The sequence below is a fragment of the Channa argus genome, chromosome 4, assembly GCF_033026475.1.
Source record: "Channa argus isolate prfri chromosome 4, Channa argus male v1.0, whole genome shotgun sequence".
Classification (NCBI taxonomy): domain Eukaryota; kingdom Metazoa; phylum Chordata; class Actinopteri; order Anabantiformes; family Channidae; genus Channa; species Channa argus.
The window spans coordinates 20,515,503-20,543,443 of record NC_090200.1 but is presented as its reverse complement, the minus strand read 5'-3'; the positions used below and the strand labels follow the sequence as shown (position 1 = coordinate 20,543,443).

General features: G+C 41.7%; 1 protein-coding gene across 4 annotated transcripts in view; it reads right to left on the bottom strand.

The window, feature by feature from the left end:
* Positions 1-1,511: 1,511 nt before the first annotated feature.
* dusp8a (dual specificity phosphatase 8a) overlaps positions 1,512-27,941 on the bottom strand; it is a 40,555-nt gene continuing 14,125 nt past the window's right edge. For all 4 annotated transcript variants that reach the window (XM_067501387.1, XM_067501386.1, XM_067501385.1 and 1 more), the window contains 5 exons: positions 26,397-26,535; positions 6,595-6,761; positions 6,322-6,481; positions 5,890-6,013; positions 1,512-5,353 (listed from right to left, as the gene is read on the bottom strand). In XM_067501387.1, coding sequence (XP_067357488.1) covers positions 4,123-5,353; positions 5,890-6,013; positions 6,322-6,481; positions 6,595-6,761; positions 26,397-26,535 — 1,821 coding nt within the window. In that variant the 3' untranslated portion in view covers positions 1,512-4,122. The remainder of the gene's footprint in view (positions 5,354-5,889; positions 6,014-6,321; positions 6,482-6,594; positions 6,762-26,396; positions 26,536-27,941) is intronic.

Sequence of the window (27,941 nt, the reverse complement as noted above, 5' to 3'; positions counted from 1 at the left end):
TGGATGCTGGTTTGTTGTAACCTTGGTGTACACTGTATTCTCTAGGGACAAATACTTGTCTTTGTCTTTCTGTTTCTCACACATGCTAACACCACTACGTCATCTCATTCTCTTTTCCCCGGAAGGTAATACTGTTCAAACACATCACATCACTGGCAAACACCCTCATCAGCCTCCCCCCCAGCAAACCCCTGTATCCAGATACACAGTTTGATAAAGGAAGAGGTGCAGCTGGAAAACAAAGATAAAGACCTGAAAACTGGTATGTGTGTGTTGGGAAAGAGCGGGAAGCGGCCGGATAAAACCAGACCATGATTCAGTCTGAGAGAAGACAGGGAAGCACAGGGTGACGTTTAAAGGTGTGGTTAAAATTTTTTCCTATTTTCAGGCACGGCATATACATATCCCTGTTTCCTGTAAACCTGTGCCTTTCATTAATGGTGCTGGATGGATCACCATAATGTTCAAAGCTTGTAATGCTCACTCACGATCTCCATCAAATGAACTAACAATATTAGATACCTTTGTTTTTCAGATGTTGTAATTTCTTCATGCCAGTAGGTTAAAAAGTTTTAGTGCAAATTGAAACTGCAAATAAGGAATGTTATATATTATACTGTATTTTGGAGTGTTAATATACAATGCAGTGTTGATTCGCCACTTTTAGAGAAAATGTTTATATGAAACATGTGTTTGCTTTTCCAAAGTTACGAATACCAAATTTATGTCTGTATGCTAAATTCCACCATAAAGTCACAACTCTGTTTTATTTAGATTTTTCTACAAAGCAAACAAACTGTATATGAGTATGTGCCTTTTTATTTATTTTACTGAAAAGATGCTCCAAACCATAATATAAAGATAAAAGCTTCTTAAAGCCTGTGAAATAATTGTGCTTTTAACAAATCAGAGAATCAAATATTTCTGCTTAATTAGCAAGTTTTGGAATATTTTAATGCTAATTCTGGGTAAAAGTGCATATTGTAGGTGCATTTAGGTGAAATACACCAGCACTATTCATTTATTGTGTTTTACTTTAACGCAGAATTTTTACACTGTGGTATTGTAAACAAACAAGTACAATGGGATGTACCACAGGCTGATGGAAAAAAAGAACAATAAGTGAAAGACACACTGTCTACCAAATCCATCTATCCCTGGTTTCATAACAGATATTGCTATTTTCATTAATTAATCTTGTGGGGAGTTGCCTTTCAATCCTATGACACCAAGATATAACCTAGTATAAATTTAGTGATAATGTGAGCATATATTACTAGGGTTTTTTTAATGCATATTTATCAAATAGTTAACTATTCCATCAATGACTGGAGAAATAAAATCAATAAAGCCGTGTTGTGTGGTCAGACTGAGGTTTGTTACACACAGAATCAATAGCAGGACTCCCAGTGTGAGGATGAAGTGATGTGTTGCTTGTCTGTTTAGTGGAATCCCCTTTCAGTCCCGTACAGCCATCGTCCAAACACACGTGAAGAAGAAGCAGAGAAGAGTTTGTATTTTGTCATGTCTGTATTTTTGTTTCATTTTCACAAAACATGTACAGGGGAAGGAAAAGCCTTTCGATAGAACCTGAGGTATTTTTGCGTCAAGCAGCCTAAGGTATCAGGACTTTCTTTTAAAAACTCATCTAAATTCATCAGTGTTCTTAGATGCGTTGCTATTTACACAACAACAACAACATAATAATAATAATAATAAATTGATAACAACAATTTTAGCAAATGGGACAGCCTGCATCATCTTTGTTACATGTCATAAATAATTTTAACAACATTTCTTAAAAATATAGGGAAGGGAAGGTGAGGAGAGGTTTTTCTTGAGCCTCAAGGGAACATAGGAATTTTCTGAACTTACTGTAGCTGCAGCAGCACAAAGTCTAAGGTCAGAGATTGCCAGAGAGAAAAGCTAATCAAGGGAAAAATAAACACATTTTACATTATAAATAAATAACTATCGCGCATCAGGAGAGCAAAGTTTTCATTCTTTCACCTCAGGAAATGAGGATCCTCAGTTTTTGCTTTCCATTTTGTTATCCTGTTTTTAATCAAAGCTTTGGAAATTAGGAAATCAAAGAAAAAAGAAAAATAAAGAGAAAGTCAAGGAGCTTTATGGACATGCATTGTGCTGATGTACCAGCAGCTGTGTACCCTGTGTTGGGTTTGGCTCACTAGAAGATCCCCTGAGAATGAACAAAAGGGTGTGTGTAGGGCCTATGCACTACATGTGTGAAAATAAGTGTATATAAGTGCATACAGTATATGGGGTGTGTGTGTTGGTTTTAGCTTTGGTGGGACACGCTATGATAATAACTGGTGCTGGTTCGGAGAGGACACTTTGTATGAGTCTTTAAATTCCAAACTTGTCAAAGAGCTCTGTGTCTGTTTGCATATAGCTGTTCTTATGCAAGCCCTCGTGAAACTGGCAGAAAATGTTTTACTGTACACAAGTGATCAGAGTGTGCGTGTGGCTCTTTCTCCCTTTGCTCACAGTTGCACAAAACAGTCTTTTCATTTCAAGCTTGAGCTTTTAGAAACAATAAATACATGAATTCGCCCTGCAGATGAGCCAGAACAGAGATCTTGTTCTTAAAGATCTCACTATTGGGATATTATTACTATCCTCCTGACATCAAACTGATGCTTTGTATTTAGAGTCAAAACTCAAGACTTACTGAGTATCAGGTTGTCAGAGTGTGAATGGAAATCAAAGGTATTTATCAGAAGCAGAAAAGTGCATTTTAAAGTCATACATCACTCTCCTCAAAGAAGGAACAGCACATATTGCTTGGTTGAATTTGCTGAATGTGTGTATTTGTATGAGTGTGTGTTCATAAATACCATACAGCAAATAATAATAATAATAATAATAATAATAATAATAATAATAATAATAATAATAATAATAATAATAATAATAATTAATAATAATGTTCCAACAAAAGAAAAAAGAAAAAAAAATCCACAACACATTATATTATTTCTCATTACCAGAATGAACCAATACAATAAATTAAACTGAACAAAAACTATAAACTATAACTGAACAAAAAAGTCCATTAGAAGTCCATTAAAATTGCTATATATATTCATATTGTATATATAGTATTTGTTTGACTGTAGTCAGCCTTTCTGGTGCATGCTGAGTGAGGACAATAAGTGGTGACTGGGAACAGTAAGATGGGGTGGGGGGGATCTATAAAGGAGCTGAGCGGTTATTAACCTTCACCACCAGCCCAAAACCTCTGTCCTATTATGCTGTTAACACTGGAAACAAGAGAGCCAAAGTAAGAAAAGAGACACTGTGCTTTAGGGGTGGAAACACTGCCTGTCATTACGTGTCTTCAACTCAAAGTCTGTTCATCAACAAACGCTGAGGATCCTTTATTGTTGAATGCAGTACCGTCTATAAATTAAATCCATTTGAGCTCTATACCTTGTGCTCTGTTGATGTGAAGAGATGGCCCTAAGGAGTTTGCTATTGTTGTTGATGTTGTTATAGAGAGTCTGTAGCAGGCACAGCCACCTTGGAGGGAAGGGGACGTGGATGTAGCCGTGCGAGGTTCTGAGACTTCTTGATGCAGGGGTGAAGCTTTGGGATGAAATAAGGGGCTTGGTTCAATTCACAAGCTATACACGCACTGAAGCACACTACATTTGACCACAGGCAAGGAGTTTGCGTCCAAACTTTGCCAAAATAGGGGGTACTCTATATATTAAGGTTGCAACATGATACTTGCCCTGGGTCGTTTCATTTTATTTGTGACAGAGCTCAAAAAATAAAGAGTTCCAGTACCTACAGTCACCCCTCAGTACCCCACCCTCCTCATGACTTTTCTTCAGATCAGTTCCAGATGGTTATGGCCTGCTAAGCACCACATCTAAGGCTGTCTGTCCAGATGCGAATCCTAGTTCGCCGCTTGCTAAACCTTTCACATTAAATGTCTGCTTGAGTATCTGTTGTCCTTCTCTCAGTTGGAGTCTTTAACACTGACTAGGAGGGGAGCATAAAAAGATCTCCCTCTCATATGTCCTTCTCTCAGATTTCGTCTAACTAGGTCCATTTATGTCCCCAAGGGACAGCTCTGATTATGTCCATTATCTGTCAGGATACCTCGATGATCTCCATGCTCCCAGAGAAGCTTGACTGCTTCCCAATCTTCCCCAGTTCTTCTCGAGATCGCGTCTCAGAGATGCCCTCCTCAAACTCCATTTGACAACTGCGCCGCTTGAACTGCATCTCTGCCACAGTTCCGCTGTTGTTCGAGCTGTTGGACATGGTGACTGTGGATGATAATGCAGAGTCCCGGTGGTCTCTCTGTGTCTGAGACGATGAGGGCTTCTCCCTCTGGGGTTTGTCTCGTAACCGCACACCTTCACTGCACCCAAATGCCACATATGCCGAGCTGCTCCCAAACCTCACAGAGGACTTCTCTCCCCTTCCTTCAACTCCTCCTCCCAGCTCCATCTCCCCATTACCCCCCTCCTCTACCCCAAAGTGCCAAGGGGCTTCTGTGGTGGGTGTGACAGGTGTGGTGGCCTGGACAGTCTCTCTGTGTTTGGTCCACATGGCCCCGGAACCCATGGTGGGCAGAGAGGGTAGTGATAGAAGCATTGTGGTTTTTGGATTCTCATCCAAGCTTGGGCTTTTATGATCAAGCGACAAGCTGAGGGACTTTGGAGGTTGGTGTGATAGAGTGTGGACAGGGGAACTGCTGGAGCTGTGCTTGGGTTTTCTCCTGGGTCTGGACGAGAAAGAACCAGGCAGATGGGTTCCTTCAGTTCCTCCGAGCCCCAAAGCTCCAATGCTGCCCACGCTGCCTGGTGATGGGAACGGTGAATCAGAGGAGCTAGGGCTGTCTAGGACGGGAGACCGGGAGCAGACACCATTAGAGGTTACTGTTCCGGGACTGTCAAGTTTGCACAGCTTAGGGACGTCTTCAGAATGTGTGGGTGCCAGGCTAGGGCAGTGGGGACTACTAGGAGAGTAGACAGACTTAATGTCCAGTGAAAAAGATCGTTTGAGTCGATTAGTGTCCATGATCCTCTCTGCAGAGAGGTGTAGGCCATTAAAGCCTTTTTGGAGGGAGGTGGGTGAGGGCAGCTTGGGTTCGGGAGGGATTTGTGGCTCTGTCATAGATGAGTCACAGGTGCGATGACCGTTCATCTCGAAACCTGTGTTAACCTCTGAGCTTTGCTTGGTGTTGTTTTCAGAGATCTTGTCATCCGAAGTTGAAGTGAAAGCTTGGAGCAATCGGAGACCCTTCTCAAACTCCAGCAACTGACCAAGGAAGTTGAAGTTGGGGGATATGGAGGGTCTTCGGTCCTTTACAAACCTGTCAAGAGGAAAGAGTGTTATAAAATATTAGTTACATGAGTGCAGGTTTAAAACAAATCTTCTAAAACAATGCAAATTTAAACATGTGGCAAAGATATTTCATTAAATTCACAGGGATTCAGACATAATTTACTGAGGATACTGAGATTTTTTTCAAGGTCAGAATTAGCAAAGATGAACTAGTAGTAGGCTGTTAATGATCTCTTATTTCATTCAGCTGCATGTTCCTATCTGCAGCCTTTTGTTACAGACATGGGCAGCTAAAGAAAGGCCATTTGAAACCTGGTCAGGTGTATACATGGCAAAGAAATTGCCATTCTCTAACAAAAATCTACCTGGGGAAGCCAGGTTTCCCTAATCCCCTACCCTTTTTTAGAAACTAGCTTTCATCTTTACATGATAGTTTAAAATAAATCGGCTTTCCAGAGAAAGTAGGACTGTAACCTGGTTACTTAAATCTATGTAAATGAGTTGCATTTTCACTGTGGCAGACACCTAAGCTCAGCTGGTGGTGGGTGGGAGGAACTAGCGTACCTGTAGGCATCATCTGATGACAAGCCCATTGTCTTCATGATGTATGCAATGGCGATGGTCGCAGATCGTGAGATTCCGGCAAGGCAGTGCACAATAACTCTGCAGTTTGACACCTTAGCTTTGTCTGTTGGTGGGAAAAAACATGTATTAATACACACAACTATACAAAATGTGAACAACACCGCAGATCCCTGACAGTACTCATCGTCTGTGAAGACTATCAGCACCCATTGTAGGCAAAATGACATTTCCTGGATATGTCATACCTGACACTATTGTTACCTGTGCTGCATGTGCACCTTTAACAACTGATGACAATGTGCAGATATGTTGTATTAAATATCATGGCTGTAACACTTCCTTCAGTGTCTAATATAAAGTTTTATAATGCTAGTATTCATCAACAAATTATTATAATGTATTTTTTCCTACCTATGAATTCATTTGTTTTGTCCAGCCAGGGAAGCAACTTCTCACAGTAGTTGTCATTTACTGGGATGCGCATGAAGTGGCTCTCACTGATAAAGTCTGGCTTGGGACAGGTGTTGCTGGCATTCAGCACATAGGTGATACCATTCTGAGCCATCAGATCCTAAATAAATGGAGATAAACAGGGTCTAAGGTCATGTTTTGTTGCCAAGTATCATGGAAAAGTCAGTCATCTTACTTTCTGAAATGAAAGAAAAGATCCAAAATAAATGCTACCTTGTTGAGGACATCTTTCTGGGAACCCAAGTAGAGATGTGGCAGGATACGAGTGGGCCCTACATTTGCCACAGGCAAGCAAGGCTGGGACAAGCTCATCGGTAGAGCAGTGGCAGGCTTCCCTTCACACAGGCCGGGAAAACAGGAAGAGAAAGCAGCAAAACCTCCTGCAGAGAATGAAAAGAGGGAGAAAAATATTTAGGTACGCTAATGGTTTTCTACACAGCAGTCCCACAACATACTGGGGACCGCAAAGACTCCCATGAATGCATATACAGTACAGCACAGAAAAAAAAACTGCATGACTATTAGCTGAGCACACAGATACTTTATAGACTTTCAGAGGTGAAGCTAGAGTACAATGTCTGGGTCCTGCTCTAATGCGCTAGGAGCAAAAAGGAGGCTCTCTGTGCTTCTGTGGGAGACTTAGGTTAAATGCTGGGCGGCCAGGAATGTGTGTGTCTGGCTCTTTAAGAGGCAGGCGGCTCCACTTTTGGCATATATATGTGTGTGTGTGTGTGTGTGTGTGTGTGCGTGCGTGTGTGTGTGGCTCTGTTTCCTGCATGAGCTCATGTCCTGTAGCAGTGCATTGCGTCAGGCTGAGGGAATGAGAGAGGCCACAGGTGCAGGGCCAGGACAGAGGCCCAGTAACATCCCTCTGACAACCATGCACACACATGCATGCACAGACCAACAAATGTAAACATATATAAACATAACATATAATTTTGCAGGTAACATTTTGTCAATATTCATTCTGTCAGTTATTCTGTCCACACACACACAGACTCTTCATTATCCTGCAGCACTGTAGTTGGATAACTACAGGGTGGGGGCTATTGAAAGGAGATGTGGGTGAGTGAGGTGTGTGTGTGTTGAAGAGTGGGTAATGACCTTGCTGAAGATTGGAGAGAAGGGAGGGTAGTGTTTCAAGGAAATCCTGAGCCCCAGAAAGGAGATTAGAACCTAATCTCAGTTCAGCCCTGCCTGACCCAATCTGAGATGTAATACACACATGCACACACACGGTCACTGAGTGAGAGTGAGACATGACATCACTGTTCCAAAGTGACACACACAGCACAGTGTAGGGAGGTTTTGCCTTCCACTGTAACACACACCCAGCTCACATGAGCTGGCTAACAGAGACACAGAGCACACAGTGTCAGCAGCATGTACTGAACAGATATGAGATCTACAATAAATTATTAAAAAGCTACAAAAAATGTACAAATGTTTAGAGTATAGCAGACTTGGTAAACATCTTCTTAACGCCATGGTTCCTCCAGTGCATCCTCATGACCCAGTGCTACTGTATTCTGGGTGCACTGTCCCTTTAAGAGCAAAGTGATGAAGGCTGTTTCCTGCTATTAATGGCAACCGGCAGAGCAATGACATCAGCGCTCCACATGGGGGGGTGGAGTGGAGGGAAAGAAAGAAGCATAGATGCATAAAGAGCGTTCAGATAACTTACAAGATACGGGAGAGAAAAGCTTACTGCTAGGGAAGTGGAGGCTGAGTGGAAAGCTACTGTGTTACCACAGCTCAGTGACCTAACCTATTTGGCCTCTGAAGAGTAGACTAAACAGAGATTTGTAGTTCACAGTTTGGTTTTAGGCTCCAATGGCACTGTAAATCTACCAGAGCCTGGTCTACTGATCCTTTGGGCAGTGCTACAGCATCACTAATTGATGAAACAGAGGGTGGTAGTGTAGTCCTTTGATGGGTTTCTTCCTCTCCAAAGTTGCTAGTATGGAGCAACACACCCGTGTGCTTGCACACGCACAAACATACACACACACATAAATAAATAGTTCTACATTTAGCCCCTGCTATACTCCCAGGGTGTGGAAGTGGTAGGTTCCTGGAGAATTAAATTAACAGGAAAACCCTTACGTCACACTTCAACCATTTCCTTTTCTATGCAATGACATTGTTAGAGAGTTGTTAGAAGGACAGAAGACAGGACAACAGAAGGACAGGACATTCCACAGTGGAGACAGTGCTCAGAGTGAAGAGAAAGTGCGATTGTGTGCAAAGGGAAGTGGACACATGAATGGAAACACTCTTCTAACAATATTCTCGCCCTTTAACCTCATATGTGTTGGCATTATGACTTGGAATTGATAACCTCACCCCATGTTAAACAGTAAAACTGCTGGTAAGCCAGTGTGTGACATGGAGAGTAAGTAAGAGGTTTCTGGCGAGCAGCGAGACTGAAGTCAGAACTGATAAGAAAGCAGGACTAAGTGTGCCGGCCTGTGTTTTTGAAGGGCTATTGACATTACGTCAACACAATTACAGACACCTTCCTTTTACTCAAAGCTTTGCACAGCCGGTGCTAATGGATGTTAGTCACACAGGAGATAGCGTGTTATTGTCACCTCGTCACCTGAACCCGCTCTACTCTAGGTTGTCATGACGATGACGAAAGGCAGTGATGTTGATGACAGTTGGCTCATCGTGTCCCCGAGGGTTGTCAAGATGAAATAAAACAAACACACAGTGAAGGTCCAAAGGGCACGTTAACATACTGACACAACAGTGGGCACCAAATAACCCAAAGAGACACTGGCTCACATGCTCCAAAAGAAAACAATGACACATCTGTACATCTCAGTCTAAGCCACACAAAGCGCACACATAAACACACTGTACACTCACACTGAGGTCACTGAAAATACCCTGTGACACACACCAGCCCAGCTGTCCCTGAAGATGACATCAGAAAGTCAACAGGGAGAGATGAGTTCACCTTCAGCACAGCATGATAACACATAGGCTTAACTCTTTGCAAAAGTAGCCTTATTAAGCTACGTCAGAATCTACAGTTTAAAATTTCTGCAATTTGCTGCTTACAAGATTTGCTGTCACACAGAAAAACTACTTAATCTTTTTTTGGGGGGGAAACTACCTCACCTTTTGCTGTGCTGTGGAAAATGCATTTGGACAGGATGTGACTAACCTAATTCTGAACACACGCGCTTTTAAAAAAAAGGAGTTGAAAGAAAACACACTACTGGGAAAGAGGGCACTGTGTCGCCACCAGTAATGTTAGCCAGTTGTGACTTCCTTTTTCCGTTTTCCTCTAACCCACCTCATCATTTATACAACTGCTTATTTTCCTCTCCTTGTCAAAGCAGAGCCCTCAGGGCTCATTTTTTTCATTGGCAGCGCTGGTCTCTTTCCTCATCAGCACATTCCTACAACTAAATTAATTTACACATTTTAGTCTAAAGGTGTTAATTATTATGCTACATGCGTAAAAGTGTGTTTTTAGTAATTGATGTCTGGCTGAAATTCTTGCTTTTTGTGTCTGTGCTGGTCGAATAAATGCAGAAAGCCGAAACATGAATGGAAGTGGAATCCCCGAGATATTGAACAGACAGAGACACACAACACCTGCCAGAATGCTGTGTGGTTAATGGACGTTCTGCTGTTACATCACTGCTGTTGGTACAATTGACTGCCTCGTGAATGCATGCTCACCCCCTCCCTCTCTTCAGCCTCTGTGTAGCTTTTAGTTGCCCTCCTTAACTCGTCTGTAAATGGAAAGGGACACACACACACACACACACAGCCTGGGGGCATTGATCTGACTGAATGCCTACCCCTCCACCTCTCCCTCCACAACTCTCTTCTGTGGTTCATATCGAGAGAGACATGACGCCATCCTCTGTACCCCTCCAGCTGTCCCCTACACTATGGGGGGGACATTAGCATTTCAATGTGGCAAACCCATCCCCTCCCCACCTTCCTCATCCTCCCAACATGACATCATTGCACACATGTCCCACTCAGCTCCACAAAAGCTGTGCTGCAGCCAGGAAAAGCAATGGGAGTGTGCTTGTGTTTTAGGGGGAAAAGAGGTCCATACATGTCAGAAATGTGCAGATTGACAGACCATAGAAGAGCCAGTAAAATGAGGTCATCACTTTGCTTGCAGCCTGATGATAGCCCATTATCCTGACTGATTCTGATCCTGACTATTTCTTGTTCCTCTATCCCACAGGACAGATTGGTAATATGTAATTTTGTTCAATTGCTGTTTTAGCAGTACTATGTTAATGCAATATAGGACTATAAACCCTCCTTTTATTTACCTTGCATTCACAAGTCTATTTCCACAAAGACGTGTTGAAATGTATCAGAATATTTTCTATTTACACCTACTGAAAACTAGCTAGAGTTTGACACCTCCAGCGGTGAAACCTTTATTTGTAGCAACGAACTGTACATGAACATGCACACATGTTAGTGTGAAGAATAGCAGGTGTGGAGAGATGCAGTGCAACATTAACAGCTTTGAACCAGCTCTCATATATTCCCTGGTTTGCATATCCTTTACAGTAGCAGCTATATTTACATTCAATCCTTTTTGCTCATATTGTCACAACTTTTTGCATTATAGCAACCAACTGTGTGTTGGTGCGTATAAAAGCTTTTTCCACAGCACCATTGCTCTGCATTGCCTCATCGCTATGTGTGAAAAGGTGTTATGTTAACACCTGCAGTGCACTCTGCACACATATTGTTAACGCAGCCTCCACAAGACACAATTCTGCAGAAAGAGAGAGAGAGGGAGCAGAGAAAAAGAGAGAAAAAGCTTTTCTGATAGTTCTACGTCTCAATGACCACAGGCTGAAAGAGCATGAGCACTATGTCATATCCAGGGTCACAGCTTTCATTGCCCTCCCCCTTGAGCCCCTTTTCTGGGATCTCTTTCCTCCTCATTGCTTCTTGTCTTCATGATGTCATCCTTTTAATCCCCCTTCTTCCTATTCTGTTGCTCTAAACACATTACCCAGGCAAATATAAAGGTGAAAAAACAATTAGCAGATTTGGCTTGGCCCCTGCAATGTATTATTTTACCCTGTTGTAGCAGTAAATCACACTATTGATCCAGTACATGTTCTTAAAATTCAATTTGCATCTGTCTTTCCTTTGCAGCATGTCTGGACTGGAATACATAAATACCTGAAAACCCGCGGTGCCTTTGTACTCATCTGCAGTGCACAAACTCTTATCAGTGGTTTTCCCTTGTTCCCATCTTCTATCTGCCATTATTCTTTGGTGTATTTAATAATACTCAGTTGTGTTGTGTTAACAGCCCCAATATCCATATATAATCACATCTGCATCTCCATTCTGCATGATACCTGTGTGACATGTGTAAAAAAAAAAAGGGCTACACCCTTAACATGTTGCTCTCCAGAAAGGGACATTGTCATGCTATCATTAACTTGCCCACATACACACATTACTTCTACTCCTTTGTGTCCAGGCGGATACACACCTCTTAGCTCTCTCCCCTCCTTCATTCGGCGGACTCTGATCTTAAGCCTCATGTCTGTGTCTGTCTGCAGGTCGGGCCAAAAACAGTCCTCCGCTGGGGCAATCACCACATCCAGAGGCATCCCCCAGAACACAGTCTGTCTCTCTCTCACACACACACAGAGATGATTCTCCTTCCTTTGGGGATGGAGCAATCAATGCCCCCCCCCCCCAACTCTTGCTGCACAGAAATAGTCAAATAGACAAAACAGAAGTGTTCTCCTTAGAGGGCTGATTGAGGTGAATCCACAGTCTGAGTGAAAAAATCCCAAGTCGACAACACTCCCCCGGGTGCCCAAGTGCTGTCTGGTTTAGTTAGCTGTTCCAGTCTTCAGGACCCAGTACAACAGAAACTCGTCCAAAAGTCCGTTTGTGGACACACTCCTCAAGTTCTTGAATCCCATGCAATGACCACAAAAATTCCTAAAATGTTCCTTCGTCAATATTTGGCTTTGTGTAGAATGTTCGCCACAGAGAGAGCAGGAAAAAAACCTAGGAAGCAGTAATGACTATATGTAAATGCCAACTGTAATCTGGCTGCAGCTGGTTTACAGAACGTCTGTGTGTTTTTCTGAGCACTCTGTCTCGGAGTCCACAGCAAGAAGAGCAGCCCACTATTGTTGTGCTGCTCCACTCTCCCTGTCTCTCATTCGCTCAGTAACTGGCTTACACTCCTCCCTCTCCCTCTCCCTCTCCCCTACTCTCTCTCTCGCTCTCTCTCTCCTTTTCTGCAAAGACGATGACGGAGCTGCACTCTCTCTTCGAGCTCTGGGGCTGAATGAGCTCACTTGCCGTGAGCTCAGACTCTACCCTCCCTCCCTCCCTCCCTCCCTCCCTCCCTCCCTCCCTCGTGGAGCCAGTGCTCCGTCATAGCTAATGTCTAAGGCATGTAACCACATTCCTTACTCACCCAACAAATATGTGGCCACCTCAGGGGCCTAGCTGCAGAGCAGGCCTCCATCAGGGAAGGAGTGTGGCTAAGACGCAGCTATCGCACTCTTGAACAAATACATAACACACTGCTACAAGCATGATTAGTTTCGTTGTAGTTAATTACAGAGAGAATAAGAAGTTTGGGTTTTATAAACATTTTTTAGGTGTGAATATGATGTGCTTTTAAAATATATAGAGTTATGTTTTCATGTTTTATAGTTTTGTGAAATCAGTGGTTTATAAGCAAAAGATACACAGGCTTCTATTTTGTTTATTTTATTATTATTATTTTATTTTAGAATTCTAATTAGACATCAAAGATGAATATCTGTTATCAATCCTTAAACTATAAATTGTGCATTTTTCACAGTGCCATAAAGTATATCAGTAAACAAAAGCTAAATGCCTTCATTAGGTTGACTGCCTTAAATGTACTGTAGCTTCTAAGCACATTACACTGGAGGAGGGGGAGATTAAGGCTGTCAGTGTGTTGAAAGCTGATTTGTCTCTGAAGGTGAGGGAATGTGTGTGACTTCACCACGTTTCCTGCACTGGTTCGTGTCTAATGGACCTGTGTTTGGACACTGTGTTCGTTGATGAGGATGAAAAAGATTTGAGAGGAGCAGAGAGGAGAGGATTAAGAAGGTGAATAGGACAGAAAAGATATGAAAGCAGACAAAAGGAAGGTAGGCAAAGTGACGAAAAGACCAAACAAGCCATTGGTCAGCAGCCATCCACATTTGACGGGCCACAGACTTCTGGCCCTTTAATATGGAGCGACAAATGTGTGTGTGTTTGTGTGTATATATATATATATATATATATAATATTATATTATATTATATTATATTATATTATAGGTACAAACACTAGGCATGAAAGGACAAAAAATCTTAATATTAAATAGAGATGCTTTCACAAATACTTTCCAGAACAGGCCAGTAAAATTTCTTTACTGACTGTCTTTTCAGCCTCACATTGAGACATCACGATACTCTGACTGCATTCAAACCAGGTCAGATGGGCTTCAAATAAATTAAGTCATCGGACAGTGAGCCCAGCTCCAAAAAAAGGCAAATAAGGTTATACAAGAAGTCTAGTAAGGGGCCAGCTGCATGCTGACTGACTGACCTCAGCTCATCACTGTAGACTCCTGAACAATCATACAGGGGTGAGTACAACCTCACGTCACTCTGTTCAACTTATTCCTCAGCTCAAGAAGGAACAGGTGTGTCACTTAGTGGTCAGCTGGGATCACTATACTTCAAATACGGATCAGCGCACCTTTTGAATCCAAAGTCCACACCTCAGTTCAGTGGTTTCTGTCTGTGTGGCTTGAAGACATAAACTAGCTCTGAAACAGAGTATTTCCTAGTAGCAACAATCTCACCACAGTGGACGCCAACAACAACAAAACACCAGTAGCAGCTGGTAGATGTTTTGTAAACTTATGTGAGTTCCAAAAGCAAACACCATGCCTGTTCTCTTTATACCCCTCTGCTGCTCCTCTAGTCCTCGGCAGGATAACAAGGCTCAGAATAGTAGGTGTGTTAATTAGAGGATTACAGTTAAGATGCTATAAATGACAGCCAGGCCTTTTTTATTGACTGCACATGTGTGCTCTGCTGCACTAGAAATAGGAGGAATGGTCACTCCGTGCATTCCCTCTCCCCTCCTCTGACATCTCTTAGATTTAAAGCATGCTTTTATGGTAGAGGGCTTGTTACTGGGACAACACACAGTTTACACACACACACACACACACACACACACACACACACACACACACACCAGCCAAAACGGACACAGTGAGAGGTGGAGATGAGTATGAGACAGTGGTATAGAAGGAGAGAAGGTGTGTAAAGGCCAAAGGGAACCAGAACCTCTGAGACCAAAACAACATGGGACAGTCTCTCCAAAACTGGAGGCCACAAGGTGCATTACGAAGGGTAACAACTGTAACTAACAACGAATGTTTAAACAATTAAACAACACTGTATAAAATGAAACCTTTTCACATTTAAACATTAAACCAGGTCTTCAGGCACATCGTACTTGGATCACTTGTGTCATTAATGCAAATATTTACTGTATGTGTACTACAGTTGACTGAAGTGTGTGAGCTGCCTGCCTGCTCTGATCTGCAGTCCTCACTATAAATATTTTTACAATATTCTTGAAACCCTTTTGCTTAATTTTATGCTTAACATTACATTACATTATTACTTTCTCCATATTACTTATATTTACATCCTGTAAGAGAAAGTTCTTTTGCTCATCTTGCCGCTATTTATTTCCTGTTCAATATATTTTCAATAATATTCAGATGGTTTCATTAGTATTTATACAATAAGATCAATATGATTTATACTCTGTTTAATGTATGTTTTGTGTTATTAGTAAATGACCAATCGCATTTTTGGGGACAAATACAGCATCTATAGTGTTTTAATGCTGAAGATGTGACGCACTGTAATAAACTCTATGAAAGTGACTCGACTAGATAATTGACAGGTGTGATCCAAAAACTGTGGGAGATGTAAACACAGTAATTTACCATTTCTCAACATAGATAAAAACAGATTACTATTAGACAAACATAAACACATATTGTATATCTATATAGTGCATGTCTATATAACATCAGCTCAATTAAGGCACCGGGAGAGGTGACAGATTTATGATTTTGATATCCTCACATTCTTCACTTTATTTATTTGGTCAGGGCCCATCCCTCCTTACATCCCAAGTGTGACAGGCAGTGACTGGAGTGCCATCCAACACCACAGATCATCTGTCAGGATATCACGAGAAAGATAGACATCATTCTACAAATAAGGCAGGTTAGGGAGATGTTCATCTTTACGTGCACCTTTGGGTCTTTTACAACTGTGTGTCGTAGGACGAGGATGAGCGACACAAGGCGAGTGGAAGACACTGAGGACACTGCTGCAGGTGTTATGTAAAGTTATTTGCACTAATATGTGTAAACACAAGCCTGTGTGTCAGTTTATGTGTATGTGTATTGGTGTGTGTGCGTTGAAAATGCTGGCTGTCAGGGGATCAGTAACAAGGCTGCTCTTGCAGTGATGTAATGCCTACAGGAGAACACAGCTGCCATGCCTGGGGGGTGAGGTAGTCATCAAGGGGGGGGGGGTAATTTAGGTTGGGGGGACGTGAGTGATGATGTTGGAAGTATGGGGCGGGGGTGTCTAAATCCATAGGGAAATGGTAGCTGAAGTAATTATATTAGTCATATTGCAAGAGATAATGTGTGTGTGTGTGTGTGTGTGTTTGTGTGTGTGTTTGTGTTATGGATGGGGACTGAAATGTCATCCCAGTTAAATGTTAAGGTTAAGGTTAGTAAATTCTTTTAAATACATAATTTTTGATCTCAAAATTTCTAGACTATATCACAGTTATTGCAGTGATAATAACATTTTCTAATGATACTGAGCACTAGTGAATAAGCATGCGTTATCTCTCCTCACCACCACCTTTAACACAGTTTAAAAAAAAAACAAATAACAAAAAAGACCTTAAGTGGTGAAGTCAAATAAATAAAACACAAAGGCAATGTAAAAAGGAAGTGTTTCTTAAATCTAAAAAGATCAGGTGGGAGTGTATACAATTAAGGTAGCATTTACTTGTCTGTGTGCTTATGCATGAGGAAGTTTCATCTCTACTTGTGCAGCCTTGAGGGACTCCTGCTTGCCTTAGTCATGTAGCAGACCTCCTGCCCTCCAAACAACTTAACCCCCTGGAGTTGCTGTGCACCCTGGGGCTACTGCACCAGTAAATCTGTCTCACTTTCAAGAAATTAGTTTACACTCACAGATATATTCACTCACTCAAGCACATATACAAGGACACACACACAGATGCAAAGGAGAGAAGAGGATAAGCTATCAAATAAACCAAGGGGGGCTTTCAGGACCAGACGGGCCCTCATAAGCCAGATGAACTACTTAAAAATCCCAGTCGGAGATGTTCAGTGTGTGGAGAAAAAGGGGGGCTGTAAATCCTCAATATAAAATGCTTCTGGCCACCACAACCATGAGCTGACAGTATGCTTGCATGCATATAAAGCCTGTGCATTTACTTTGTATAAAATTGTGAGCATAAAGTGAACGTTAATTTTAGGCCAGAAAGAGACAGTTCACAGCTGTTTTCTGAGTCTGTATATAGATGAGTAATGCACGAGTATGTGTGCATAAAAGCTAGATATGTACAAGAGTCATGCAGATTAGCAGGCAGAAATTTAAAGATAACAAATATGTAACATTTTAAATGGGTGTTTGTGTGAGCACACTGCTGTCTGATTTCCCCTGAGATCAGTCTGTCTACACAGGTTCACTTAAGCGGAACGGATGGGTATTCTAAATGCTAATGGTCTTAGCTTGTATGTAGCACTTGGGGGCAATAACACACTGGAAACAAAACTCACATCTCTCACTATCTCCTGCATGTTGAGCAGTCTTACACACACACGCATGTACATGCACACAGTGGTAGCAGTGTATTAACTGTGTTGCTCTGTCAGAGAGGAGCTGACAGTCGTTCAGTTTGTTTTTAATGAGCTTGAACCACTGCTACATGTGGACTGACAGGCAGTCTCAGATCTGTTCAGTGTTAATTAGCTTCTATGAGCACTGCAGGCAGGCTGACAGACACAGTGTCCTCACAACAGTGCTGGAAGCCATGCCATCTGGTCCTTTATTAGTTACACACACGCATGCATGGACATACACACACACACGCAGGCACAGCCTGCATTTACCTGTCTCATTAGTTCAGACTGTACTAAGGTATAGCAGGTCTATGTCTGTATCTGCTGCATAGTGGTTCAGTCCCTTCAATATTCTTTTATACCCCGACTCCTATTTTCGCATCAACACATCAAGGATGACTTATAAAACAATGCAAGGTGTGAAATTTGTCAAGTTGAGTTTTTGTCGAGTTTTTGTATAAGTACAAATCTTTTTTGCTTACATCCAAATGACATTATGTTTTTAAAAACTACACAAAGTGAAATATTTTCTCATAAATAGAAATACCAAATCAAATTTTACAAATATTGCTCAAAGGTTTAGATGTGTTTTCTAACACAGCTAAACACCCTGGGCGTACTGGACATAGTGACAGTGGCTATCGCAACACTCCCAGTCAGCTTTCCTGCTATTACAAGGCCCTGGAGACTGTGTGTATGATTCTGTGTGTGTGAATGTGTCACATCCACAACGCGGCACTGACATCACTCTGCCAGCTACAAAAGAACAATAGAGAAGCACTGACGTGATCATGTTAGAGGAACAGGGCAAGCCGTTTATGTGTGTGCCCTGCCAACGCCTTAATAATGATTTAAAAAGATGACCTATGATTTATGAGCCGTATTTTGTCTATTATATAAACACATACTCAAAACATGCATTTGTATACATACATGCTGAGGTCCCTAGGCGTCTCCGCCAGGGAGGCCTGAAGTCACTTTATCAGAAACAGGAAATGGTTACACAACCGAATGGGAAGTGGCCTCTCTGTAGACATCCTTCATCTATGCATGTGTGTATATCAAACTCTGTGAGCGTATTTGTGTGTAAAGAGGGGGGAGATATTGAGAAGGCCGGGAATTATCACAAACTGCCGCCTTCCTCAATCCGGGGCCTTGGGTTTGCCTGAAACTCCAAAATTAGCCTGTTGCCATGGCAAGGGAAAAATCTTGTGCTGTATCAGGAAGCAGCAGCAGCCCCAGAGGTTCGGCTGAAATGTTTGTGTGTGGTCAGGATGTATTTACGGTAATAAGACTGTTACAGTCTCTCTGTTACAAGTTAGTGCACATACCAGGAAAAGTGTTAAACCACGAGGATTTAAAATCTCTGCTGTTGTACACGCAACTAGTCTGTTTGTCCGCCAACAAGCCTGGAAAAGAAAATCCCCCTCTATTTTTTTGAAAAACAATTAGCAAATAGCAGATTAAAATAGATTCCCCTAATGCTATAACAGAATCTTATCCACATGGTAGAGGTGCAGTCTACATCTGATTAAAACAGCTGGAGAAAAAAAAGGCAACCAAATAAGTAAATAAGGAAACAGTGCTACAGCATACCAGAGACAAAGTGCATCAAAGACAGCACGGTGATAAACAGGAATCCACCATTGTTCCAGGAATGATGCTGTGACAGGAGCGGCAGCGGGCAGTCAAAGCATGAATGGAATCTGGTGGATGTTGGCCAGCTCGGATAAACTAGCATAATTGTTAGCTACTCCGTTTCCTTTTCTTCTGCCTGTGGAACTTTCCACTCCACATGTGTGTCAAAGTCATCAGGGTAAATGCTGCAGTGGTAAACTGATGGCCCAGCAACTAAACTGGAGAGCACTTGGCCCAAATTCACAGTGAAGTTCAAGTTATGAGGTGCTGACGGGGGCGTAGCAAGGAGAAAATCGGCCTAGTTTAGCTTCAGCTCCTGTTGACCTGATGTGTTGACACTGCCTAGGTAACAGTTTAAACAAACTATTTTTATTCCATGCAGAATGAATGCATAAGAGGGGTGGGTTGGGATGTTCGAAAGGCCTCTAGATAGATTTCAAATGCCACAACAGCCAGAAGCTATGTACTGTGAAGGGACTGTATACACAAAGCAGCTTAAACATGTTGTAAGCACTTACGTTTATGTGATACAAACACAAGACTTTAATATATTATTATAAAACAACCAAAAAGCATCTCAGAAAAAGAGGGAACATTTTATTGTGCTTTCAGTCTAAGGAATCTGATGGATGACAAGAAACCATTTTTTGTTTGTATACTGACAAATTAAATTTTTAGTTTACAATTGTGACATATTTCAAAACGTTTTACATACCCCATTTTCAGGGACAGGGAATATTTTCAACTGTTTTTCACTATTTTGTTATGGGTTTACAGACATTATTATATATGTTGTTTGTTCTGTGGATCTTTAGTCACTTTACATCATCTGCACATGTAAGCTCATTATGCAAGGTAATGTGTATGTGCCTGCATTGACTACTAGAATAATGAGGAAATGAGGAAAAAAATGTCCCCTTTGCATGCTAAACTACTTGTATATACACATGGCTGTGTTTTGCTTGTGTGGGTGTCAGTGCGTGTGGCCCCTTTGAGCCAGCAAGGAACTCAGAGTGATGGAGGAGAAGGGAAAGAGGAGCAGGAGGCAAGCAGAGCAGTGAGATCACGTCATGGTGGAAACATTTGGCAACAACTCATATAAACACACACACACCCACACACACACACACACACACGCTAGTCTGTTTTTGTTCTCCTGTTTTGAGGGAAAGAAGGGGAAAATGACATCAAGCCCATCATGTGAGGCCAATGAAACAGACAGGGGAGGGGGTGAGAACACAGGCACAAACAGAACATAGTTACATAAATTTGATTCACGACAGGCTTCCTCTGGGCCTTTTTACCATATTATGTGTATTTGTATGTTAGTCTGTGCATATATGAATAGATTTGCAAGCTTTTCAGGGTTTGTGTGTGTGTGTGTGTGTTTTTGTGTGTTTGTGTTTGTGTGTGTGTGCACAAAACAATATCAAGATGCGAGGCTTAAAAAAAAGCTTATAACATACCTGCACAGTGACTATTTGCAGAAAACAAAGCATTACATCAAGGTGCAGCTCCAAGACTTTTTAAAGTCTGTAACTCTGTTTAGAGCTGGGAGGTGATGTCATAGATATTTTCAAGGCCATTTTCTTTGACCTTTGTGCTCCCTTGGTGCAGGCTGGGGTGGGGCCGGTGTGTGCGTGTGCAGTTCTGTGTGCGTGTGTTTGTGTATCTACAGGCCAGGGTGAGAGCAGTGAGGCCACTGGCGCCAGATGTGATGACCGCAGGAGTCTGGGCCTAAAAATAGAGCTCTGTTCTCAGCATCGTGAAACAGAAGAGAAGAGAGTGGGAGTAGGAGGAGGACACCGGGAGCAAGGTAAAGAGGCTGAAGAAATGATGGAAGGAGTGATGGAGAGGAAGGCGAGGTCATTGAGAATAATGTGTCAGTGCTCCCCGGGGAAGGTGAGCTCACCTCCTAATGGCACCACTGGCTCCTTCTCAATGAAATCATTGATCTGGTAGAACTCCCTACAGTGTAATGGATAGGGGTCACATGGAAGGAGAGGGAGAAGATGGGAAATGGGGCAAAGAGGTGCATAAAGGGCAGGTGATGAGGTTAAGCGAGAAGAAGGGCAAGCATGGACCTCAAGCACACAACCATGATGAATGTGCAAACTTTATTCTGCATTGTGGCCAGTCACACACACCTGGAGGTAGAAAGAGTTGAATATAGCAATCAAACTCACAGCAGCCTGATCTCCATCACCCAAGTAACAACAAAGACAATTTATGGTCCTGTCTAGGCATAAAAGGGGTGGAAATGGTGCTGTTGGCAGAGGTTAGAGAACCTGGGGCAGCCAATTCAACACAATTTCGATAAAAATTGATTCAGCACAGCAATAAAAGGATGCTTTCTATATGCACAGCAGTGTCTAACTACATAACATTAATGATCAGTGTTTGTCATTCTCCACTTTTTTCACCTATGCTCTGCAAGTTCACATGTTTATGTTTGCAGAGATTCTGACGGGGTTTCTTGCTAAGGCTGGTTCAGAGGATGTCGAGAATTCCTGCTGGGCTCCATGTGAAGAAAGGACAAAGAAAGACTTTCAACTTAGAGAAAGCAGGCCAACACAGTACAGGTTAGTGCAACTGTCACCGCATGAGCTCTGACGACAAATACGTGTACTGTCACATGCACGCACACACATGTGAAGACACACATTTAGTATGAAATGAGTAGTATTACTTCATCTCCTTTACAGCTCTCCTTTTTATGTTTTGTGTTTTACTGTTTCTCACACATACACTGTAAAACAGTGCCTCACACACATGCACCTACTTGATATACATATATTTATGCAGGCATGCACTGGCACACAAAAATACACATACACACCAACACACTGTGACAAACAGACCTCCTTATGTAGCTCATTGGAATGTCTCTGTGAACGGCTGTATTGTGAGATTTGGCCTCCTACGATTACCTCACCTCTTCAGCTTCTCTATGAAACACACACACACACACACACACACATACACACACACACACACACACACACACACACACACACACACACACACACACACACACACACACACACACACACACACACACACACACACCACCCTGTTGTATAACAGCTCCAAAGAATGACACATAACTGGGTTGACCTTTGTACCTCTATCTGTGCAGTCACACCCTAACCTGATCTCATCAAAGCTCCAGGGTACACAGCAGCTTCTGTGTGTGTTTTAAATGTGTGTGCAAAAAAGAGTGTGAACAAAAGAAAATAAGAGACACTTTTGAGCTCCCATTACCTTGCATCAGTATGTCAATGCAAGCTGAGAGCAGGGGAATCTGCATACAAACCTGTAATTACCTATAGTTCATTATTAAAAACCTGGTTAGATTTAGTTGGTTTGTAGGGTAGAATGTTAAGCAGCTTAAATCTTACTGAACCTGTTTTTAGTAAACGACAGGTTGAGGTTAGAGCTAAGATATGTATATGTCAGATTACATCTTGAGAACACATCACTTGAATGGTGAAGAGCTAGTTCTACAACAAGCAAATATTTTTTGTATCAATTAATAATCTAATCATTTAGTTGCATTGCGCACTATCTGGGAGCCCAAGATGAAATCTTCATATGCCTGTCCAACAATCCAGATCCCAAAGATATTCTATTTCCAATGACATAACACAAAGAAAAGCTCAAATTTTTATATTTGAGAAGTTGCTCCTGCAAATGTTTCAAATTTATGCTAAGTTATGGTGAATTATTAAAGGTGAATTATGTTGTGGAATTATACTAAGTGTCAAGAGTGCAGAGAGTCTAAGTATGGCCTTCATATGGATTCATTATTTACCTCAGTCTAAGTTCATTTTGTATCGCTTATCTCTCCTTTTCATCTATCTCTGACCCAGTAGTTTGATGCTTTAGCAATCCTACAAAAAACACTGGCAGATGCAACTAAGAAAAATTAGGAGCAGTGTTACACATCTGCTTACCCCCCCAACACACACACACAATATGGGTGAAACAAACAACTGCAGCTTAATTTCCCACAGCTTAATTTCCTGACTCTTGTCTGATCAATATGTACTGAATTTCTTTTGCTTGTTTTTAATATCTAGTTGTCCAATTTTATAGTGCTTGAACAAAATTTGTGACCTATGAATAAAAGCCTTTGTATTTTTATCTTCATCTCTCATCCTCCTGAAATTATAATCCAACTTTCTCTTCATGTGCAGAACATGAGTGAATATTACACACTTAGTTTTTTCCTCCTTTCTCTCTTTTCCTCATTTGATTATTCTCTTTCCTGTCACTGCAGCTTCTTCTGCTAAAACTAGAACACAAAGTTCAGAAGTCAGCTTCAAAATATTTTTACTGAGCAGATGTGACGCATGGTACATCTTTGCAATTGGCATCAACTAACATACCACCTAGCTACACACTAGCAGGCAGTGTTGTCTTTGGTTTGGTTTGCTGCAGATTGGTGGGAAACATGCAAACTTTAGACCCACTGGGGAGGCAGCTGGCTCCAACCAAGTGATGTTCTCCACTGCTACAACACACACACACACACACACACACACACACACACACACACACACACACACACACACACACACACACACACACACACACACACACACACACACACACACACACACACACACACACACACACACACACACACAATCCAAACTCTGAAAAAGGCAAGACACATCAGCCTGAACTCCAATTGGGTGAGGTCATTGCTCTTTTAAAAATACGGATGTCCTCAGAGAGACATGTTTCTCACAAACACTTTCACACAGTCCATGAAGTAATAGAGTAAATACATGCATAAACACAAGCATACGCATGATTCACATGAACACATGTATTCATGTGCAGAAACACATAAACTGCCACATCCTGAGTGAATTTATATTTCAAATTAAACATTTGCTAACCGGATTACTTGTCTCATTCACAAAAACAATAGCCCTATTTGGGACATGGCTCCTCCATGACATCATCCATGTCGGAAGTGGTGTGCTTTCTGGGCCTGAGTTATTGATGACCAGTGAAGGGAAACCTAAGAGGAATCACTGATTGTTTTTGGATCAATATCTTCTCAGTATATACACTTAGGTTATATAACATGACATTTGTGCAACTTATTTGACAATCTCCTATGAGTTTATAGGATGTCTGAGCCAATAATGAGCTTTAAAATATGAAATGCTTAAACCCACTTCATATTTGTTTCTCTGCAAGACTGTGCTATAATCTCCCCTTGGCAAGCATCTGGAAAAAATAACAGTTAAGGCAGAAAATTCTCTTCTCCTTTGACAGAAAGCTTAGTAATTATTATTTTATTAGCCCTGTCCATCCCATTTATGGATTCTTTTCTTTTTGTCTCTCCATCTGACGCTTCCCACTTCCACCTCCTAGTCACATTATCCATCACTTGATTTGAGTGTGTTTGTGTGTGTGTGTGTTTGTGTTTGTGTGTGTGTGCATGGTCTGCAAGGTTGAGGCTGAAAATAAGTCGCCAGTCAGATATGAAGTCATTGTGGGAATTATTAGCATCATAAATCAGAGGTTCAGTAGAGGGGCAGGGGTAGAGGTGGAAAAGAGAGGGGTAGGGAAAAGGGAGGGTAGGGGATGAAGGAAAGAAAGAGCGGGAGAAGGGGAGGATTACTGTTAGCAATTTTAAAGTATCTTAATTCTTGAGAAGTGAGGTAAAGTCAATAGAGGATAGGAATGAGAGGAGAGACAGAGAAACAGAACTAGAGTCTCAGGGAAGAATGACCCGGGTTATTGATAATTCTGTGGATTATTTTGCTACCTATAAAATGTCAGAGAAGAATGGAACATGTCTGATACAACTTTCTAGACCCAAATGTAAAAACCCGAAAGTACTTACTTTGTCTTTACATGTAAAATATATTCAATTTACAATTGTAAAAACTCTTACCAAACTACATTTGTAAAGCTAAAATTATTTACTAATTATTTAATCAATAAAACTTAGTTCAATTATAAAGTGCTTAAGGTGGCCGCAGTGTAAAATGTCTAAGATCTAGCAGGCTACAACATAACCTCTGACCCTACTTTGTACAATCGTTTACTCATTTACAAAGCAGTGTTCAAAGGTCCTAGAAATTCTCTGCCGACCATTTCCCCCTCTTTTAATCCATGTGTCAATCCATCCCTATTATGAGAACTTTGTGGTACTCAGTTACATGATGTTGTAAAATACATATACATGCACACAAGCTTGAAGAGGTGTACATGCACCTTCCTCCCCTCTGCTCACCACGCATACACCCATATGAACATCCAGTATACACAGACACTGGCTGCTAGCTCCACTGACCCCAATAATATGACTACCCAAACAACAGCCAATGCCATTGGCTTAGTCGTTCTTGGGAATATTCTCTGCCTCTGTTGTCATGGAAACAGCAGAAAAGCGCAGACAGGAATGAATGAAGTGTAGTTCCTATTTTTTTCCTCCTCAAAAGTGAACTGAGGAGGCTGATTAAGAGGGAAATTAAAGATTTGCTGACGTGGGGTCTTTCATCGAGAAGGATACGATCTCTGATCAAAAAACTCAAAGGAAAATCATGCTCTTTTTTTCAGAGACAATTATGATTGTGCATGTGTAAAATACCAAACAGGTTGTGTGCGTGTATACGGTGTGTGCCTGACCCAAGCATGTGATCCAAACATTTCTAGGAAAAAGCGATAATCTTCCAGTGGCGGGAGAGGTCTGAGAGAAGGAAAAGAAACGGTATGTGGGGATGCATGAAAGAGAGCAATGATTTGCCCAGAAAGCACGCCTCTGCCATTTTATTTCCAGTCCTGACTCAGGCAGGACTCATGTGGGACAAAGTCATAAACATCTGCTGGTGGATGAGGGTTAATGTCTTCCATTAAAAAATCTCAGTGATCACATCTGAGATGTTATTTACTCATTAAAGGCTATTAACAGTTTTGTTGGGGCTCAGTTATAAGTCTTAGTGTGCTTAATGGACACTATGACAGGATAATAACCGTGGTAAATAAGGCCAGATGATTGAAGTAGAGCTTAAGTTTTTTTTTCAGTAAGAAAGACTCCAGGGAAGCTCAAACATCTAAGAGTAATCAAAGAGGCTTTGTATCAAGTCCAGCATGATTTTATTCGCCCTCATCTACCTCCACTTACATAAAATAAATAAATGAGGAACAACTAGTATGTTTGCTGTGCTCCCTAGTGACATCTGGTGCCGAAATTGTGCAACAACAGACAACTAGACTCAAAGCAGCAGTGAGAAGAGGTGAAGCATACGTTGCTTGCTGTTCAATAAATGAAAGGTAATATATAGAAACACCCCAATAAATTCAGCCAGACATAGCCAAAGAACATATTTAGTTCACACCACTATCATCACACACTTACCAGTGAGCAGGGAAACTTTGTGGAAGGTGCCCTCCAACTTTCCCATCAGGATGTGGACGAAACCGTCTTTGGACAGATGCCCTGCTTCTTTGGAACTCTGGTCATAAACGACTACTTCCTGCTTCCGTCCCACCTCCACCTTCACAAAAGGATACACAACGAGGAAGAGAATCTGAATCATTATTCAATATCACTGTGTGAAAGTATGTCAAGCATCCAACCCTAACAAAGACTAGTTCACTAGAGGTCACTGGTCGTCTCCCTATTAACTGACAAGGTGTTACACCCTGCCGACGACAGCTGAGTACTGATCTGAAACACTCGGGGGTCAGGGGGTGGGGGGGTGGGGTCTCTGCTGACAACACACCTCAAATGCTGTGTCCGACTGACAGTGTACAAACATAACAGACATCAGGAAACAGCAACAACGAAAAGAAAAAGACCTCACCAGCACCACTGGGAGTTTGGACAAGAAACAGTGGCTCTATATTCTCCAAGACTGCAACAGCAAGCAAGATAAACTACATGGGATTTGAGAGTAAGTTATAGCGATAAAGCTTAGGATTATGAATAATGCATGAGGACTGAGTGTTGCTGTGACTATAATATTAATGCTGCAGATATTGCTGAGAGCATTGCTTGTTGTAATGGGAGTAAAATCACAAAAATCATAAAAGCTGACTGCACTATGAAGGGTGTGGGGATGAATCAGTCAGATGCTGTTTATGTCATATTGTGAAAAAGATGAGAAGATTTGAGCATGTGCCGCTGTGATAAAGTGTGCCTATGCATTTGTTTGTTTGGCTTGTGCACACACACACACCAGGCTGTGTGTTGTACACCATGTTGTCAGGCAGGCTTTGGTCACATGACCATCAGGCAGCGCCTACTGCAGCTATGAATCACTGCATCATTGAACTGCCACTGGACAGGAGAGAAAAGAGGGGGAGGAGGAAGAAGGAGGGTGTACATGAGAAAGGGAGGCACTGATGGAGAGGGTGGGTTTAGTGGGGCAATGAAAAATTGAGACGTGATTGAGAAAGGTGTAAGGGACAAAAAGGAATAAGACATAATTAAGGTTGGTAAAAAGGGGAGGCCGATAAGAAAACATTTCTGGAAGGATCAGGGACAGGACAACCCGTTGCATTTCATTGTTTACTTCTACAAAACAGTATGCATCTAAAATGTGCCACTAAATAGCTGCTACTGTACCTTCCAGGCAAAACTACATTTTTCTCAAAGCACAGTCCTTTCATCTCTCATAGGCACACTGGTGATGATAGCTCACCGTGTACGCAGAAACATAGAGTGCATGGAGTGTGTCTGTGATTATGTTTCTGCTTACAGAGCAGTTGTAGCAGGGCACCTTGGCACATAGCCATGCAGGTGATTTAGACAGGACAAGGTCAGACTTTGAAGTCCAGCTAGAAGTAGAAAGAGATTCTGTACAGCCTGCCTGTGTCTAATATCAATGAAACAGAGGAACAAACTCCTCATTTTGCTATCTCTTAAGTTTGTATTATTTCTATGTGAGTGACTGTACAT